The 19,202-nt window shown below is 38.3% G+C and overlaps 2 protein-coding genes across 3 annotated transcripts in view; one reads left to right on the top strand and one right to left on the bottom strand.

Moving 5' to 3' along the window:
- The window catches only part of Traf4 (TNF receptor associated factor 4), a 209,117-nt gene that overhangs the window by 132,239 nt on the left and 57,676 nt on the right, over window positions 1-19,202 (bottom strand). For both annotated transcript variants that reach the window (XM_089086228.1, XM_089086227.1), the window contains one exon: window positions 4,427-4,496. In XM_089086228.1, coding sequence (XP_088942354.1) covers window positions 4,427-4,496 — 70 coding nt within the window. The remainder of the gene's footprint in view (window positions 1-4,426; window positions 4,497-19,202) is intronic.
- Window positions 10,847-11,775, top strand: LOC148954314 (protein CFDP2-like). Its single transcript, XM_089087021.1, has one exon. The coding sequence runs from the start codon at window positions 10,878-10,880 to the stop codon at window positions 11,586-11,588; it is 711 nt and encodes a 236-aa protein (XP_088943147.1). The 5' UTR covers window positions 10,847-10,877; the 3' UTR covers window positions 11,589-11,775.

The following is a 19,202-nucleotide window of genomic DNA, read 5'->3' as shown; positions in this document are numbered from 1 at the left end:
TAAGGATACTGTAATAAAGCCAATGCTGATAACAAGGCCGTATCTAGGGGGGAGGGCTAGGGGGTTTGACACCTCCTCCCCATCCCAAAAAAATGTTTTTTCGACTGGTAAAAACGTAACAAAAATGGTACTTGTGTAGAATCCGGTAAGTACAAGAGAAGTGAAGTTTCATTAATGCTAATTAAACGAAACAAAATAGGATGAAAATATAATAGTTTATGAGCAAAATTGGCCAATATATTTGCACATTAGGGGAGGTGGGGTAAAGTATAGCATATATTCAATACGTAACATAACCTCACCTAGGTACCTTTTATTCCCCCTAAACTCCCAAAAATTAAAGTGTAAATGTAGTTCCCGGAGTGAGAAACCCTTTGTTTATACAAGATCTAGGCATTACCAGGTAAAATACCTATCTGTTCTCGCAATACAATTCCTTGTACTTACCGTATTCTACACAAGAACCACAAAAATAAATATAAACACATTTTGGTACTTGTTTAGAATCCGGGCACCAGGCGAGAAAGACCGCATCAAAACCTCAAAGATGCTATATGAAAAACAGGTTTTCGCTGCCTAGTAAGATATTGCTCACTCCGTGACAAAGATTTAAACTTTAGATTTTTGGGATTGAAGGGGCAAAAAAGGTACCTAGGTTAGGTTAGGTTCGTATTTAGTAAATGTTATGCTATGCTTATATGCTATATTATATTTTTATCATACTTCGTTTCATTTCATTAGCATTAATCAAACTTCACTTCTCGCGTGTTGCCCGGATACTAAACAAGTACCCACATTTTTGATGCATTTTTAAGTCTTTTTTTGTAAATAAAAAAATCGAAAAAGTAATCCTTTTGTGCTTACAAGCAGCGGAAACCTGTTTTTTTATTCTAGATGCGATTCATCGCGTGTTTTCTGGATTTTAAATAAGTACCGAAAATTAATTTTCATGGCACATGGTTGCACACTGTAGTCAACTGCAGAGGCTACTCAACTTGAACGCCTCGACCCTGCCTCCGACCTGACTCCCTTCACTTTCAACACTGTCTCCAAAATATACACATTTTCACGATTATCCCATAATTTCTTCTGCGTTTGATTTTTACTTTTTCTTATAATTTGTCTACCCTTCCGGATTCTTCTGCCTACGAGCTATACTCTGAGAATTATCTTACTATCTTTAAATATTGTGGTCTCAACAGTCAACGAGGGGTTGTTCATTCTCAACCAACTGATGTACTTCCCATAGTGCCATTTATTCCACCATGTGTAGCACACTCCCGCCATAGCTCCTCACGCCACAGTTGACACCCTTTCAAATGTGTGCCATGCACATTTAATGTACAAGATTTTGAAAGTTGGCAGCTCTTCAGTTCTCAACATCGAATTAAACAAAGCGCACATTTTCGCAACAAAGAAAAAATCATTGAAACAAACAGTAGTTCACGACCATCAAATTTCGTTTATAAATAACAAGTTAGAACTTAAATATCTCACACTTTTCAAACACCACTTCCGGCAAAACCGATTATAACTATTTTACTTCTAATTATAAAAACTTGTACCCATGTATTACATGTGAGGTTTTTGTCTTTAAAGGGTACAAAAGAACATTGAGTGCAATAACCAAGTAATGATTCCAACGCGGTAATTCAAAAGAATTTATGTACAGGACATTCATTTTACGAAAGGGCAAGACCCTTGACAATAGTGATTTGGATTGGGAAGGCGTAAGGACATCGACACGTTAGGACCACTACCGTCAGGACATCGAAAAAAAAACCGTCAGAACATCGACACGTCAGGACATTGACAATTATAACATTGACAGGTCAGTTCATCGACAGTTACAATTATTACGCATCAGAGTGTTAACAGTCATAACATCAACAGGTCATTTCGTCGACAATCACAATCACTACGTTTGAGAATCTTAACAGTTATAACATTGACACTCACAATCGCTACCCGTCAGAACGTCAACAGTCATAACATCGACACGGCATAACATCAATTTTTTTTTCATAACGAAAATCCGTCAGAACCACTAACCGTCAGAACGTCGACAGTCATAACATCGACACGTCATAACATCTAAAATTTTAAAACTTTAGTTTTATGGGGTTTAGGGGGGAAAGATACTTAGCTTATGTTAAGTTACATATTTAATATATGCTATGCTTTACCTCCAACCCCCTGATGTGCAAATATATAGCCGAAATTTGTTTCTAAACTATTATATACTTATTACTATTATATAAACTTATAAATTTTTTTACATAACGAAAATCCGTCAGAACCACTAACCGTCAGAACGTCGACAGTCATAACATCGACACGTCATAACATCTAAAAATTTTTTTAGATGTTATGACATTTCGATGTTATGACTCGACGTTCTGACGGGTATCGATTATGACTGTCGATGAACTGACGTGTCGATGTTATGACTGTCGACGTTCTGACGGGTAGCGATTTTGACTATCGATGAAGTGACGTGTTGATGTTCTGACGGATTTTCCTTATCGACGAAATGACGTTTAGTGCTTGTGACGGTTAGATGAAATGGTAGCATCCCCTTTGGATTTTCTTTAATAAGCAGATATTTGTCCAAAGAAATTTATTTCAGTTATCAGAGATTGAGCAAAACAAACTTAATAACAGATGCAAAGGGATGTCCACTTCAGAAAATTCTCGTACACCATGTGGCGCACACAACGCGAAGGAAAAATGTGTCTATACGTGTCACGAGTTGCCCCAGATGTGCAATATGTGGAGAAGAATGCCTGCCTTTCGATAATAGGTCCCGTTTTACGTATAAGTATATCTACGAGTGAAAAAAGGGATATAGCCCAGTTTTGAAAAACAAACAAACAAAACAACGCAATAACTGTTATGTAGCCTATAGAACCTTATATTATTTAGCCTATCAATTTTAGCTTATATAGCCAATCTACAGAACCAAATACGAAATAGGCAAATGGATTAAACGTGTTGAGTTTAAGTGCATGAGAAAAAAACCTCAGTCCGACAAAGCACTGCTAGAAAAGGGTTAGCTTGATAGTCAATTTCTACGGATCACCCATTGCATTCTTAGATGAAACTTTTTTGAAATCTCCCACAAAAATTTTTCCTGAAATTGAGATTTCATCTCCCTCTTTTTATGTTCTTGATTCATTTGGGTCTTTTGGTAGCAATTTGTAAATAGACAATTTGAAATTGTTAATTGGACAATTAGATTGATAGAAGCTTAATTTCACTCGATGATAGGCCGCAAACTGATTTATCCCATCTGATTAGCTGGTTTTGTTCGGATTCTGGATTCCCTCCGATCAACATTGTCGATTTTTTATGAACTACCAAGCAATTTTTGTTTTGCACTAATGAAAAAATTCTTTTAAATTAAGTCAATTTAACCTTCGTTACAACCAAGCTTAATACTCCTTTATTCACACCAAGATCTGGCCAAAATTATAGTTTGAGAGTCGTATTCCTTTCTTAGAGGGGGAGAGTATAAAGCTCTTTTTTTTTTTTTTTTTTTTTTTTTTTTTTGTATAGGCCTGTTAAGTTGAGCATCTATAAATGGGACAATGGGGAACTGACAGAAATGTTTTCCACTGAGAATCCGGAATTTCTTGGCATAGCGCTATTTATATTCGAAGTTTGCCCATGTTGGAGAGGCATCTAAGAAACAAATATCTAATTTGACTGTGATAATTAAAGAGGTTTGATGTTCTAATATAAAGCAGCGAAGGGTAAATAAAACAAAAATATCCAAGCATCTTGAGAACCAATTTTAGAAAAAAACGGATTGAAGTAATAGATAAAGTGCGCAGAGTCTAAATATACAGGTTATGAAACTCAGTTTAACCAAAATATCACATAACGTCTTTTGAGTTACTAAAGCCGAGATGGGGGCTCTGGGAATTAGGAAGATTTGCAACCCTTAAAAAAATAGATTCCTTTTTTGTCTATGCTAGTGATTATTCAAGTGGCTTATCGTTAACCATCCAAGGTCTTTTACAAGGGCACCAGTTCACGAAAATGTAGGGGTAGGGCAAAATATATTTTTCAATATCTAGGAGGGGGCAATTTGTTACATTTTTAATATTTCAATAATATACACGAAAAATTTATTTGTCTACGAGAGCCTAAATTTTAGGAGACGGCCGTTGCAAAGACAGTCAAAAAGGAGTCCATAACAATGATTACAAGGGAAGAGGCAACAATTCTAAAGATCTGATCGGACGGCTGACGAATCTCTCTTAACTCGTTGATATCAGTGAATACTTAATCCTATTTGACCAACTATAGTCGTTTTACAGTATAGTAGTCACTTGAGTAACATGAAAACCTTAAATACCTCCAATGATACCCAAAGCAGACTTGCTGATACCCAACCAGACAGATTTTTTTGAGGGCTTACCTTTGAGGAACCATTGGAGGGCAGGATTACAGAATCGTCTGAGTCTGAGGTGCATGAAAATAAACCATCCCTGCAAAAATAGAAGCGTATTATGTAACAAATAAAATTATATTAAAACAAAGTAAGGATACAGGAATGAGTTTCCAAGGGGGCAAGACCTCAAGGGGCATATGTTATAAGAAATACCAAAAATTAAACTAATACCGATTGGGATTTTTTCATTTCTTATTTCGGCTAGTAAATACTACATTATAGAACCTGATGGGCGTACATCGGAGTTTAGCATCATACATAAACAAAAATAGACTAATTGTTTAGGGAACATAAAAAGTCTTAAGAAGAATCGTAAATATATTAATAGAAGGGAGAGCGGGTATTCAGGCCCAAAAGCATCCCTTCTATGTATATACACAATTGAAAACTCCCTCTCCCCCTATATATATATATATATATATATATATATATATATATATATATATATATATATATATATATATATATATATATATATATATATATATAAGTAGAGATGACCCTATAACTCCCACGAGAACACCCTGCTGCCACCTACAACTTTTTTTTACACAATTTATGTCTGTTTTTATGGTTTTTGTCAGTGAGAATGGAAAAACAGGAATTTACTCACTTTGATGGATGTTTTCTTGGACGGTTATGTGTGTTGGTAAATTTATTTGATGTTTTTGATGAATGTCAACAGCAGTTCATGTTTCTTTTATGGTTTTTGTCAGTGAGAATGATAAAACAGGAACTTTCTCAATTTGATGGTTGTCAACAGCAATTTATGTGTTTTATGGTTTTTGTCAGTGAGAATGGAAAAACAGGAACTTTCTCAATTTGATGGATTATTGAGTCTAACGGGGACAGAGTCAATGACACTTCCTTCAAGATCTTGTTGTTGTTTTGGGCAAGTACATGCTCGAGGCAAATATTATGAGTTTCCAGGAATAGGAAACAGTTAGATCCTGTGTTTCCTTCTCAGCCAATCAGAGGGCTTGGTTACATATTTGCGGCGGAAAGAATACGCGGGAAGTATTTTTATCAAGGTTTTATTAGTCTGTGAACAGTATTCAAAAAATTAAGAAAAACAGTTTTGACAACAGTCATTAGGATATATATTTGTTTTTATAGTAAATGGAATGTCCACACTCTTAGAAGTTGATAGTGGGGCTGATAGCAAAAGTACAAGAGCACCAAAAATTGCGGTGGAAATCACGAGAGGATCACGGCTTTGTCTGGAATGGGATGCAGTATATGCAGGATATGTGGTATCCTTGAGCAAATTTAAAATGGAAGATCAATTATGTTTCGCCGTTAAAGTTGATATAGCACATGTGAATAGACTTCAATGTGCTTTAAGTGCATTAGTGAAACATATCGAAGACAATAAACTCTATCGCTAATTGTACATGCTTTTCTGGTCAGGGCTGACGAATCAGGGTCAGTCTAGAGTCAGCAGTCAGAGTGAAAGGACTGAAAAATGAATAAATTTGAGAAAGAGAGAATTAGTTCTAATCTAGTGTTTACGGAAAAACATTGGATTTTGGATGAGGATATTCTCGAGTTATCTCTTCAACGCAAGATATTCACTCAGGGAACACTTGACAATATATTGAAAACTGATTCTCCCCCATTGGACTATTGTATGAAACTTTTAAAATGTGACTCAAGTGCTTATAGTCAATTTATTGATATATTAATTGGAACAAAACAGAATCATATTGTGGATACACTTTTGAAAACATTGCCAATGGATTCAATGTAGATGACTCCCCCGCCATTCGAAAGAGGTAACGTCACAGAGGTACTCCTCTCTCCGTCTCTCTCAGTGAATTTATGGTGCGAGGACGATTAGTTTAGTTTTAGGTGTGAGATAGCTGGCATCGGAAACCAAAAATGTTCTATACATGTCCATTGTGCATGCAGACTCTTGGCAGTTGGACTCAATGTGAGAATTGTACAATTATTGATGACTGTAGTGAAAAAGTGTAAATTATGTAATCCTTGTAAATTACATAGAGGCTATGCAGTACAAATTAAAGGATGTAATTCATGTCTTGAGGAGATTTGTGACTCTCACCCTAGAGGGCCCCTGTGCTCCAATTGTCACTATTATAAATGTGACCAGTGGGATAATACTTACCCTGCCATGATTGGAAAGAATCCCAAACGTGATTTTAGTTTATTTCTACGAGATTGGTATCGACGTGGATTTAAATTATTCTGGGAAGAGGAATCGGGTTTACGATTCAACTGTTGGGGTAACAAGACAATTTGGTTTCTACGTCATCGCGGTGACGACACTGCCTACTATGACTATGAACCAAGTGATATTTATTTGGCAGCTACCGATTGTGATTCACCACTTGAAAACAGTGTATGTGATATTGCTTCAAATAGACAGATTGAAACTCGCGAATTTCATAATATGAATGCAAATAGTATCATTGACTATACAAAGAGATATGACAAGAGTAAAGTTACATTGTACTGTAGAAAATGTGACCCTGACTTTGCAGTCAATCAAGATCAATATGCAGTTAATCCAAATAATTTACCGGCATTAGTGATTTACGAAAGTTGTATATACATCGAAGAAAAAATCGAAAATGAAGAATTAAAGACATTGTTGCATATATACATTTTATTAATACACGAACCCACAAGCATTTTTTAAGCACTTTATTCTTAGGGCACTGAAATCAATACTGTATAGGTCTGAGAAGATATTTTCCACTAGAAAGTCACTCAGACATGAATGGTCAATATTACTATAAAAAAACTGCTTGTAGGTATAGCCACGACATCCGAATACAAAAAAGAGTTGCACGTTGAAGGGGCGGCTTTTAATCGTTAGATCCAGCACCTTCTTCTGATTTTTAATACTAGTTTTCCCACTGCTCTCAATATAGTTGCTGATGTGGGGTGTGTAAAATGTATAGGGTAGACCAAAAGGATCAAAAAATTCAATCGTTTTCATTGTTCGAAAGATGCACAGCCAATGACCCGTCAGCACAGTTAATGGACTTCCATTAACAATGATCAAGGTATTGTTCGCACTTTGAATTTTTCCAAGATAGTCTGAGGGCAGACAATAGGATTTGTACTGGGACATGTAGGGATCCATATTAAATACATTGATTATTTGACTGTTGTTCATGGCGCCAAGTCTAGTAGAACACTGCCTTCGGGAGTGATTTCCCAATAGGTTTCATATTGATTTAGTGAGATTAGTGCAATACTCTCGGCCAATGGGTCGGCAAATGTACACTCTAAACGCACAGTCCCCGTACGTACTATACTCATATCCTGTGTGCCAGACCAATCCAATACAATGATACCATGTGTTTTAGCAATCATATCTTCGGTTATACCATTTTCAAATATTTGCGAATCATGATCTAGGGTTTGCATGGTCAACTCATACAATGTTCTATAGGATTTATCAAAGGATAGATTGTAGAGTGGGATACCGTTTACTTTGCACACAAGAGATGAAAGTCCAAACATCTCGAATTTATGTGGGCATTCAGTCCACGATCCTATTGCACTGGCGCTTTTTACAAATGCCAATGCAAGTTTCGAGGGGATTTCGCCATTGATAAAGGATGAATCGGTGAAGGTGCGTGACCCCAGGGCAATATGACGTTGATTGGTGATTGTATGAGGAACATGTGGTTTAATAGTATGTTCAATGGCTCTCAGTTTTTCCACGGCCAAATCAACAGCGATCATAACCTGTTGTTTGCGTACATGAAATATTACAGAGGTGAGACTTAAATCGGTATTGTCAGCAAAGTCCTTTGTAAATATGAAATTCGAGGTTGCAAGTGTTAATTTTATATACACTTTAACATTGGGTGGTAGCCATTAGAGTATATTAAATATTTCATGATATATTTTTCCAACTAGATATAATTCACTAGTTGTAGCATTTTTAAATGCATCGGTACTATCAGTATTAGTAATATATTCATATCCATTGGAGGCGCCTCTCAATTCCTTGTATGACTTGGGTGTCATCAACATGAATTGTATATAGCTTGTATAATTTGAGAGATTGTTGCTTGTGCTCACCAGTGTGCCATTGATTTAGACACTAATTTGACGAAATAAATTATGTAGTATATAATTTTCATAGGATATCCCATCGGCTCGAATTGGCATTTTATTATCGGATTTCCGGACTTTCATTTGTAAATCTATAAATGTTGAAGACATGTCCATGAAGTAGTCTTCATTGGAATAAATTTGAAAGTGGATATTATCAGAGAGGGGTTGTTGAGGATAAAATTTTTCATAGCATCCATGCTTAACACTGACATCAACACTTTTATCATTGAATAGATTCAATTAGGCAGTGCTTGAAGGCTGGGAATCCTTATGCGACAGGTAGTACATCTTAGGAAAAAAAATGTAGTTCCGATCTAAAATTTGTCTTCCTGAGGCTTCTGGTTACACTATCTGTCGGCGTATTCCCTCTTTTCGTTGATAAAAGGGATGATGCCTTATATTTCCAACCTGAGTAGAGACTGATGAATGCTGCATTGTTTCTTGACCTTTTTAACCCTTTACCATTTTGTCTTAATTTCTAGCCAAGGATTCGCGCACTAGACCTAAGATTTTCAGAAGCGCTTTTTTTAAAATCCTTGCCAGAGCCCCAATCGTATAGTGTAGAGGATGCAAAATCTGTCGCAGCCGGTACAAGATATTTTCTAGCCAGTGGTAGTTAAGAGCGAAACAGCTTAGCAAACCAACTGCCAAGACCATAGCCAGACATTGACTAGCGACCCTTGTAATAGTCCATTCCATTGCCCTGTTGTCTTGGGCCAAGAGTATTAACATAGCAGTCAATATCAGGACAAGTGAATACCACTTTTCTATTAGACATCTTGTTCTTGTTGAACGATGGGCTGGAAATGGCATGTAATCACAGCCAAACCTTTTCAAATTGCTATGGGATCACCTAATTCAGTTCTTAGTGTTAACTGACAGAGTTCCAAATAGGAATGTGTTTGCGGGAATATACTGAAGATGCTTTATATTGTAGTGATGAATATTTTCTCGGTTGGTTTTTTATTCAAGAACTCATAGGAGGGGGACATTCGAATTACCAACCCGAGATGTTTCCACAAATGAGGCGTAGAGAAATATACAAGTGTCTGTGGAGAATGCAGGTGGGTAGTCAGCAAAAATGAAATTAGTGTTTCCAGCACTTTTTGCCATTGATTATATTGAGATTAAAGCCAAGAACATCCTTTAGGTTATCATTGAGAATAAACTTTTCGCTGGCAATAGGTGAACTAATGTAGATCTTGCCCTCCTCATTTGAATAGTTGAAATGAAAAGCTCCTTTTTTACGAGCGGAAATTCTTTTATTAATAGAACGACATAAATCATTCATACAGGTGAGTTCCTCGTAGGGTAATTCAATATATGGATAATCCATCCAATTGATTTTTTGAATTTGTTCTTGATCACCTGGGGGTGGCGGCCAATCATAGGGTCTAATTTTAATATCATATTTACGATCTTTTCTCAGGATGTCATAGGTATTTTTGAGAATACAGTCGACAAGAGCCACTTCATACTTTCCGTCAAATTTAATGGTGGGGGAGAGTTTCGTTCAAAAATTACTTGTTTTATTCAGATCATTGTAGAGAGGATCAGAAACATTGGACATGAAGGTCACATAGAAATCATGGGGCATTGTTAATATCTTCAGCACTAATCCAATAATCAAAACTCAAGTCTTATCTTGGCGAATGAACGTATGACAGCCACTTGTCCCTGCGAGTAAGGATCTTTAATACCCTTACAATTTGTTCACTTTTGATAGTTTTCATAGCTTTTTGCTTTTTAAAGTAGTAAAAACCGCCGAGAATCTATTAACATTTGGTATCTCGCAGCCCATATGTCGTTGGTTCGGTGTCTAGGATTTTGGACACTTTAAAAAGTTCGGTGCTCCATAAATAATTCCCCTTTTCAAAAATATTGGTGGTTGGGGGCGGTGGTCAGCAACCTGCTCGCGGTACCCCTGCTTATACTAATCTAAGCTGACCATTTTGTTCCAATTCGTTGGTTGGTCGGTGGGCTAGTAACCCGCCACCGTAAAAAACTAATTACTCAAGAAACAGCAACATATAGCCTCGGATTGACTTCTTCTTCTTCTGTGATGACGACTAATGCACGCCCCCGGACTGGATTCTTGAAAACGGCCGATTGTTTTCGTATTGGATATTGGAATGTTAGAACAGTTAATCAAGAAACACAGCCAGGAAAACTCAACAGTGTTATGAGAACTCTTGATAAATTCCGTATTGACATAGCTGGACTTTCTGAGACCAGGCTTACTGGTTTTGGGACTTTGAAATCTGAGATTTACCACATCTTGTATTCCGGACTTGAGACTAGAAAAGAAGCAGGTGTCGCAATGGCACTAAGTAATCGGGCCAAAAAATGCTTAGTGGACTGGGAACCAATTGGTGAGCGGATTCTTCGTGCCCGTTTCGCCACTTCACAGGCCAAATTGACAGTTATTGTAGTGTACGCCCCAATGAATGATGCCTGTGATCGAACCAAAGATGACTTTTATCGTGCGTTATCGAATGTTGTTGCAAAAACGCATCGTCATGATATTGTGACTGTGTGTGGGGACTTTAATGCTAAAGTTGGAGGTGATGCTTCTTATGCCCCAACTATCCTCGGTAAACATGGACTTGGGGAAATTAATGACAATGGTGTGCGACTAATCGATTTTTGCGCTACTCATGAACTTATCGTCGGCGCCACATGGTTTCCACATAAACAGATTCACAAGTATACTTGGAACTCACCTGATGGTGTAACACGAAATGAAATAGACCATATCCTAATTGAGAGGCGCAGGCGACGATGTTTAGAGGATGTTAGAACCTTCCGAGGTGCCGACTGTTATTCCGATCACCAACTTGCTGTTGCCAAGTTCAAGCTGAAACTAAAAACTGTGAAAAAGCCCCAGCGGCCAGTGAAAACCTTCAATTTGAGGAAATTGCAGGACCCGAACGTATTGCAAAAGTATACTACAGCTTTGTCAAACAAGTTTTCCCTTCTAAGGGACGAAGTGTCGCTTGATAGTCAGTGGGAAAAATTGCAGAAACCGTGAAAGAGGTTGCACAAAAAGTTGTGGGCTACAACAGGAAGAAGAAAGAGCAGTGGATATCTGAAAGTAGTTGGGATATTATTGATCAAAGGTCACAACTCAAAATCCTCGTAGATAAGTATGACCACGACTTGTTCTAGAGAATATGTAGATAACCTGAAAGCGCAGTACAAGCGTCTCCATAAGCAAGTCAAAGCAGCAACCAGGGATGATAAGAGGATGTATCTGGAAATTATGGCCGAACAGGCTGAGGCAGCCGCTAGACGGGGTGATAGCCGTACTGTGTATGCCATAACGAAGCAGTTGGCGGGTATTTCAAAGGCGTCGTCGACCCAAGTTGAAAGCAAAGATAGCATTTTATTAACCCAGACTGATGACATAGTCCGACGCTGGAAAGAGCATTTTAGCGAAGTACTAAATCAGATGCCTCCCACAACTACTTTAAATATCCCTGAAGAACCACTGTTCGATCTTGGAATATGTCCTGGACCTCTCATACTTATTGAAGTCGAGGAGGCCCTAAAGACTTTGAAAAACGGAAAGGCTGCAGGCAATGATGGCATATCACCAGAATTACTGAAGTACGGTAGAAGCGCCCTAGCCGAACCCATATTTGAACTTCTTTCCCGTGTTTGGGATGAAGAAAAAATCCCTAGTGAATGGTCGAAGGCAGTAATTGTAAAACTCTTCAAAAAGGAACAAAAGACTAAGTGTGATAATTGGAGAGGTATTGCTTTACAGTCTGTTGGCAGCAAAGTTCTGTGCCAAATAATTCTTAACAGGATTCAAAGTAAAGTGGAGAAAGTTCTGAGAGATGAGCAGCACGGATTCCGCCGGAATAGATCGTGTTGTGACCTGAGATTTAGCCTGAGAGTCCTGCTGGATGAATCCAATGAATGGCAAGTTCAGCCACTTATAGTATTTATAGATTTTCTCAAAGCCTTCGACTCGATTCATCGCGGAACCATATGGAAGATTTTAGTGCATTATGGAATTCCGACCAAAATTGTAAATATAATTAAAGCACTATATCATGATATCATGTGCGCAGTACAGACAGAGGGTGGCCTAACGGAGTGGTTTTCTGTTCAGTCAGGTGTAAGGCAGGGCTGCATTCTATCACCATTACTGTTTGCCATAGTGATTGATTTTGTTCTCCGTGGATGCAGTTTTAGTGGTGGTCTACAATTAAATCCACTGAGAGAACTCAATGATGGTGATTTTGCAGACGATGTTGCCCTTATTACCCACGACCCAGAAGATATGCAACGCAACATTAATGAACTCGGTCGTATGGTAAATGCTGTTGGACTCTCCCTAAATACTAACAAGACCAAATAAATGTAGAATGCAGTCATACCTGACTTAGCCGAAGGACTTTTGGTTAACAACGAGGAAATTCAGGAAGTGAGAGAGTTCAAGTATCTCGGCAGCATTCTTGCGCAAGATGCCAATTCCGAAAGAGAAATACTGTGCCGAATAACATTGGCTGGGTCTGCTTTCAGCTGCCTTAGAAATGTTTGGAGAAATAATAAATATTCCCAGAAGTTAAAGCTTAAAATTTATAATAGCAACGTGGTCTCTGTCCTTATGCACGGCTGCGAAACTTGGAGCATCACTGCTCAACTAGAACGACGACTCCAGGCATTCGACAATAATTGCCTAAGGTCTATCCTAAATATACATTGGACAGAAAGAATACGAAATGATGAAATCTATCGTATGACAAATCATACCCCATCCTTGATCTTATTAGAAAGCGGCGATGGATGTATTGGGGGCATATGGTGCGAATGGGGGAAGGAAGGCTGCCGCACGATGCATGGTGTTGGACACCCCCCGGTCTCCGCAAATCAGGGAGACCGAAAATGACCCTTGGATGGTCGCTAATGAAGGAGGCGAAGCTGGCGAGGTCCTCGTTGGAGGAGCTATGGTTGAAGGCTAAGGACAGGTCGTCGTGGCGAATCACTGTTGCTGCCTTATGCGCCCCCAGGCGTAGGAGGACCTAAGTCTAAGTAAGTAATTCTATTAATTCGGAGAATATCGCCAATATCGAATTTCTTCTTCTTTTTCTACTCATTGCCGTTTGAGTATTGCTCTAAAAAAGTATATAATGTGATTTCCACTATAGTGTGCATAATGCGAAGGAGTTATTTGCAAAAATTATTGTGGTTATGTAGCGTATCTTTTCATTACTTTATATAGATCGTGAATAAAATTAGGTTCATTTTTCAGCGTGAAGTATCTCGTAATTAAAAGACGAATCTTTTTTATTAATCGTTCAGCCAATGCAGCTTTTATCGGACTGTGACTATGATAAAGTGTTGTATTATATTTCAATAGAACCTTTTGCACATGGGGATTAACAAATTCACTACCACGATCCGATTGAGTTTTTCTATACGAATCCTGTTCAAGAATACTTTCAATGGCCTGAGCAACTTCAACACCTCTCTTTGACCGTAATGGAATGGCATATGCATAGCGACTAAAGATACTGATTGCCTCCAGAATATATTTGTAGGGTGCATTGTGACACCGTTGAATTGCGTCTAGAGTTAGGAGATTCATTTGCATTATATGCAGAGGGAAAAAGGCTTTAGTTTGTCGATATTGTTTGCCACGAAGCCTGTGAGTCCGATGTAGTGTGTAGCTCGGTTCATTTTCTAGATACTCTTTTGGATTTTTTAATGTGGTACCGGAGACAACTCTAGAAAGTGTTTTGGGAGAACTTAAACTTCCCGCTTTACCAATATTTTCATAGACACCTTTCAGAACTTCATCCATTTTGAACGTAAACACGTAGTGTAATGTCCCCTCTCTTTTTGAACACTAGAGGGTGAATCAATTTGTCTTCGCTTTTGACTAGCAGCCACAGGTGTTGTAAAATCAGTGGTGCTGGTATTTTCAAATATTGAATCTTCTTCTTCTTTTTTAAATGGTGTCGGCGTTGTTGGAGGACTATATTCTCTTAGTTTCTTTAGAATTTGCTTAGTGCCAATAAGAGTTCTGGGGAAGTTTGATACACTTAGAAAGGTGTATAGATTATTGTCAAAGGATAAAAGTCCTTTACGATTCGTCACCATATCACAAATTAAATCAAGTAGATTATAACTCTTTCCCTGAATTATAATTCGGTTCCCTGTGCTATCGACTTGAACTTGATCACCAGTTTCCAAAATGAGATAAGATAATATTCTTTTACTCTGTTCTCGACAGGTGAATGGCAATAGGTTTCCAATTTTCAATACAATTGAATTCAATTCCTTCTCCGTTGATTGTGCAGAATCTTGAGGTGATGTTTCCTGTTTAGAGGGATCGGCGACAACGACGGGTCTCTCACGATAAGGTTTATGTTTGTCCACACTTCGCAATGCATCTTGAAGTAAAAGCAGTTTTTGTCATCGGCAATATTCTCGTCATTAATGAATTTGCTTAGATTGTCTTCAAAATGTTCGACGGGTGAGAGGGAAAGTTCTAATGGTGTCAATTTATAGGGTTTAGAAATTCTCTAGAGAAAACTGTTTACAAGTCCTGCAATTATTGACAGTAAAAGTTTGAAAAAACTACCGCCCGCTTGAAGGAGTTATGTTCGTTTAAAATTTTGTCCTTTTTTCTTAACAGACCAGGCACCGAAAGGTGAAAGATTGTTCGTTTTCGTTTTTATAGAACCATATTGAAGGTTTAAAATTCCTTCATTTAAATTTAAAAAGAGTTCACATATTAGATTAATGAAATCATTGTCAACACCATATTTGAGTATGGCCTTCCTAAGCAAAGGTTTTGAAGTGCTTAAAACGGAATATAAATGCCTTGTTCATGTAGTTTCTTCAGTGTCATAATGGCAACTAATAGCCTTTTCTACTGTTTTCCGGAAGATATACTGTAATTTCATTGTCGAAAATGTCAGTGACTACACGTAGATCCTCAGATGTGCTCTGATTAAGATCTAGCAAAATGTAACCATAGGGTTTATTAGTCGCCTGAGTGTACGCTGACAATAGAAATTTAGGGGCGCCGGGGTATATCTGTTTATTGAGAGTTATGAGCGAGCTAGAATCACGAACAACTCGATAGATAATATAGATAGTGCAATTCAAAGCAAGGGTTCGCATACATTTGCTCTGATGAAACAGATTGTGTAGAACTAGGGTTATGGAAATGTGTTCATTATGAGATCGGACAGTGAACAGTTGTAGCATTTCCTGTGAGAACTGTTCAATGGATTCAGCCAAATCATCAATAATCAGCCACGACTTCGATTCAATACTATTGAAAACATCGAGTTCCCGTATGAATTGTATTGGTATGGTTGTGGCAATAGCTTTTATTTGATCATAGGACTCCTGCCAAATACTATAGCAATAGTAGATTTTTTTCGGTTTTTCCAAAAACATTTTATCGCAATTTTGAATTATTTTAGTTAAAAGTGTTGTTTTCCCCGATATTGAGAGTCCACACAGAAACGATCTGAAGGGTGTTTTAAATTGATACATGCTGTTGACAACAGTCAGACTATAACTAACTGTAAATCATACGTGTTCAATGAATAAGTAGTAGCAATAATTTTCCCATTGATCTATCTAGTACGTTAACAACAAAAAACAATATTTCATGGCAGCATTTATTTCGGCAATATGAAAACAAATATTTGTTCAATATGAACAATGATAACACTTTATGTACAATATAAATAAAAACACTTTTTGTTCATCAACAGCAAGAACACTTATTGTCTTTAAACACTTTTCTGTAAAACACTTTTGTCCATCAACAGCAAGAACACTTATTGTCTTTAAACACTTTTCTGTACAACAACATGAACACTTTTTTGTACAAAAAAAAACACTTGAAAACAACACTTGAAAAACAGAAAACACTTGGAACATGAACTAGCACAGTTGAACATTACAGTGAATTTAAAGGTGCCCCCCCCCCGGGAGCTGGCCGCGGGAAGGCCCCCCCACCCCCCGGGAGCCGCGATGGAAAAACAATAAAATAGTTGTCGTCACTGCTGCAGGTTAGTTGAGGTTGGGTTAGTTAGTTGGGTCAGTGCTGGTGGTGATGGTGATGGTTAATTTATGAAAGGTTAGTTGGTTAGTTCAAGTTAGGTTAGTTTATCCAGACCAAGTTGATTACGATAGTCTATGCATTGAACTCGGTCTGAAATACCGTAGTGGCCATGAAGTAGGACACTTACACCATTCTCGAGCACATAGACTTTGTCATATATACATGACATTGCATTTTTTTCCACTCTCACAGTATAATTTCTATACTTTAGAGAGCGAATTGCAAGCACTTGTGAGCAATTGCAATTGCAAGCACCCCCCTGGATATCAAATCACTCCCCGTCTCTGATTTTAACATTAATAGTTGGTTGGGGGCTTGACGTTTCACCAACTCGGGGTAGAGTGATGGATTCCAGTTGGTGAAATCCATCCGCGAGCTGATGTGTTCCCCCTTTTCTAAATCACCCAATAAATCTTCAGTCCCATTTACCTTTAGCAGCAGAGAATCTGAATCCCCATAGTAAACTTGCACATTGCACCTTGCACACATTGTAAAAGAACGACAACATGAGCTTTTTTGAAATTTCCAGTACTGAACTACTTCCTGCTATATTCTTGTTCAGCTTCACAATTCGCTTTTTCCTGTGTAGAAGAACCATGCTAGCCTCTATGCTCGTGAATGATGTAAAATTGGGATCGGCACTAATTCATGCACACTCTAGAGGGTCAGTCACGACGTCGCAGCGAGATCTATTACGTACGCTTTCACAAATTTTGCCAAACGCTGAATTTAGAATGAGTTTGTACAATTCCTTCTCCACCTTGGAGTTTGCCCTAGAGCGTTTATCGACAAAAGTATCGATAAACGTCTTCAAATAAGGTTTCTGATTGAACTGCAGGACCCTATGTATTTTGGTGATTATGAAGCCATTGTTCACCATCAAATGCAAAAGCACATGGTGAACAACGATATTCTCTTTAGTGACCAAATCAGCAATTAGTTTTTGTTTAGAGGGAGTCCAGTGCATCCCCATATCCTCGACCAATGGTTGATTGTAGGGACTCAGCGAGTCCCTGCTCCCCGGGCAAGTGATAACGGGAAATACAAAATCTTTGAGAGCGTCGTGAAGGGCCAGTGGAATGTGACCGTCAATTACAAAGAACCATCCTTGTGACCCGTTGTCCTCGACGGTGGTAATGTCTGGGAACTCACAAGGATTCTCAAGCCATTGATAGTTCCCACACGGCAAAGAGTAGTTGGACATTGCCGAGGGGTACAATGAGTTCATGTCCAAGAACACTGCATTTGACTTTACACCGGTGCTTTGTCCGCTCGGATCAGTTGACAAGACGCGGTCCCCATGAAAAACATACCCTCCTCTCATTGAACGCTTTACAAAAAGGTGTTGGTCTACATCTGTTATTAGACTTATGTCCTTCCTGCTAAGTAGTAAAATATATCCAGCACTACCTGTGGTATTGAAAAATAGTAGCATGTATATAACCCAAACTCTGAATAGATTTGATCTTTATTCTTGAGGACTCAATTAAACAGAGCCAAAACACCATTGGCTATGTAAAGTCTAAAAAAATCCCACGCATTTTTACAATCCCCCTTAGCCCACACCTTCTTGGTAAACTCATACTCCTCGGCTGTGCATTCACTGTTGGTTAGTGAATTGTAAAAAGCTTCAATTGGAGGTAGTTTCACCTCGCTTAAGCGAGCGCCTAGAACAGTAATAGTCGCATGCGTATACGCCTTTGCAGGTTAATAAGTCATACATTTCACTGTCTGGAAAGTGCAGTTTAAGCAAGGGAAAGCTATCAAAATTGTCGCTTTTCTGCACTTGAATCAATTGACTCAATGCCTTGGGAAAAAAACTAAATGAATCTAAAAACCTGATTTTATTCCAGCACGTATGTCCATTATACACCACCTACCATTTCATTTCGAGAAGCAACAACTTCTCGGCCGATTTGGGAATAATGTTATAGGTAAATGAATTATTTACCCATGGACTGTCTACTCCCCTTCCCTCCCTGTGCATACCTGTCAGTGCCGATAAAATATTTTTTAAGTCATAATTAGAGTTATTAATAAAAACAGGGATAAAAAACGGTTGGCTAACATTCAAGTTACTCAATCGATGTGCGAAGCCTCTAAACTTACTCCCCCCCGGTGACCTGTCCTGTCATAAGTGGTAATGGTCTCTGACTTTCCCCCTCCCCCCTCTTTTCCCTTTCGTCCCCGTATCCACCTCTACCAACTCCCCCGTACAAACCCAACATATTTTTTGATTTTTAATCGCGAGACGATCCTCTGCAGACAGCACCATTGGATAATGGGTATTTCTCAAACGAGAAATAGCACCATTAGCCGTGCCAATGAGTTTAGTCAGTGCCTTGACCATGCACTCGTCGTCCCCCTCGTCCAATGTTTCTACTATTTCTAACAACCGCATCGTGTTAGAACTGTCTCTTCGCGCGCGAACATAAGAGACTGCAATGGCCTGACGTTCTTTGATTAGGTTTTGATATTGGGGATCATTAACCTCCGTTAGCTGAGCTTCTCAGTCCAAAGTTATATTTTTGAATTGGAGAAGTG

This window comes from Artemia sp. Qi Xiang Cuo, chromosome 3 (genome assembly GCF_049724085.1).
Source record: "Artemia sp. Qi Xiang Cuo chromosome 3, ASM4972408v1, whole genome shotgun sequence".
NCBI classification, from domain to species: Eukaryota; Metazoa; Arthropoda; class Branchiopoda; order Anostraca; family Artemiidae; genus Artemia; species Artemia sp. Qi Xiang Cuo.
Note: the sequence above shows the minus strand (reverse complement) of the source record. Positions and strands in the feature narration are given on the sequence as shown.

Bases quoted from the DNA above. Each gene is read 5' to 3' on its own strand.
- LOC148954314 (XM_089087021.1), top strand. From the start codon at position 10,878: ATGGCACTAAGTAATCGGGCCAAAAAATGCTTAGTGGACTGGGAACCA.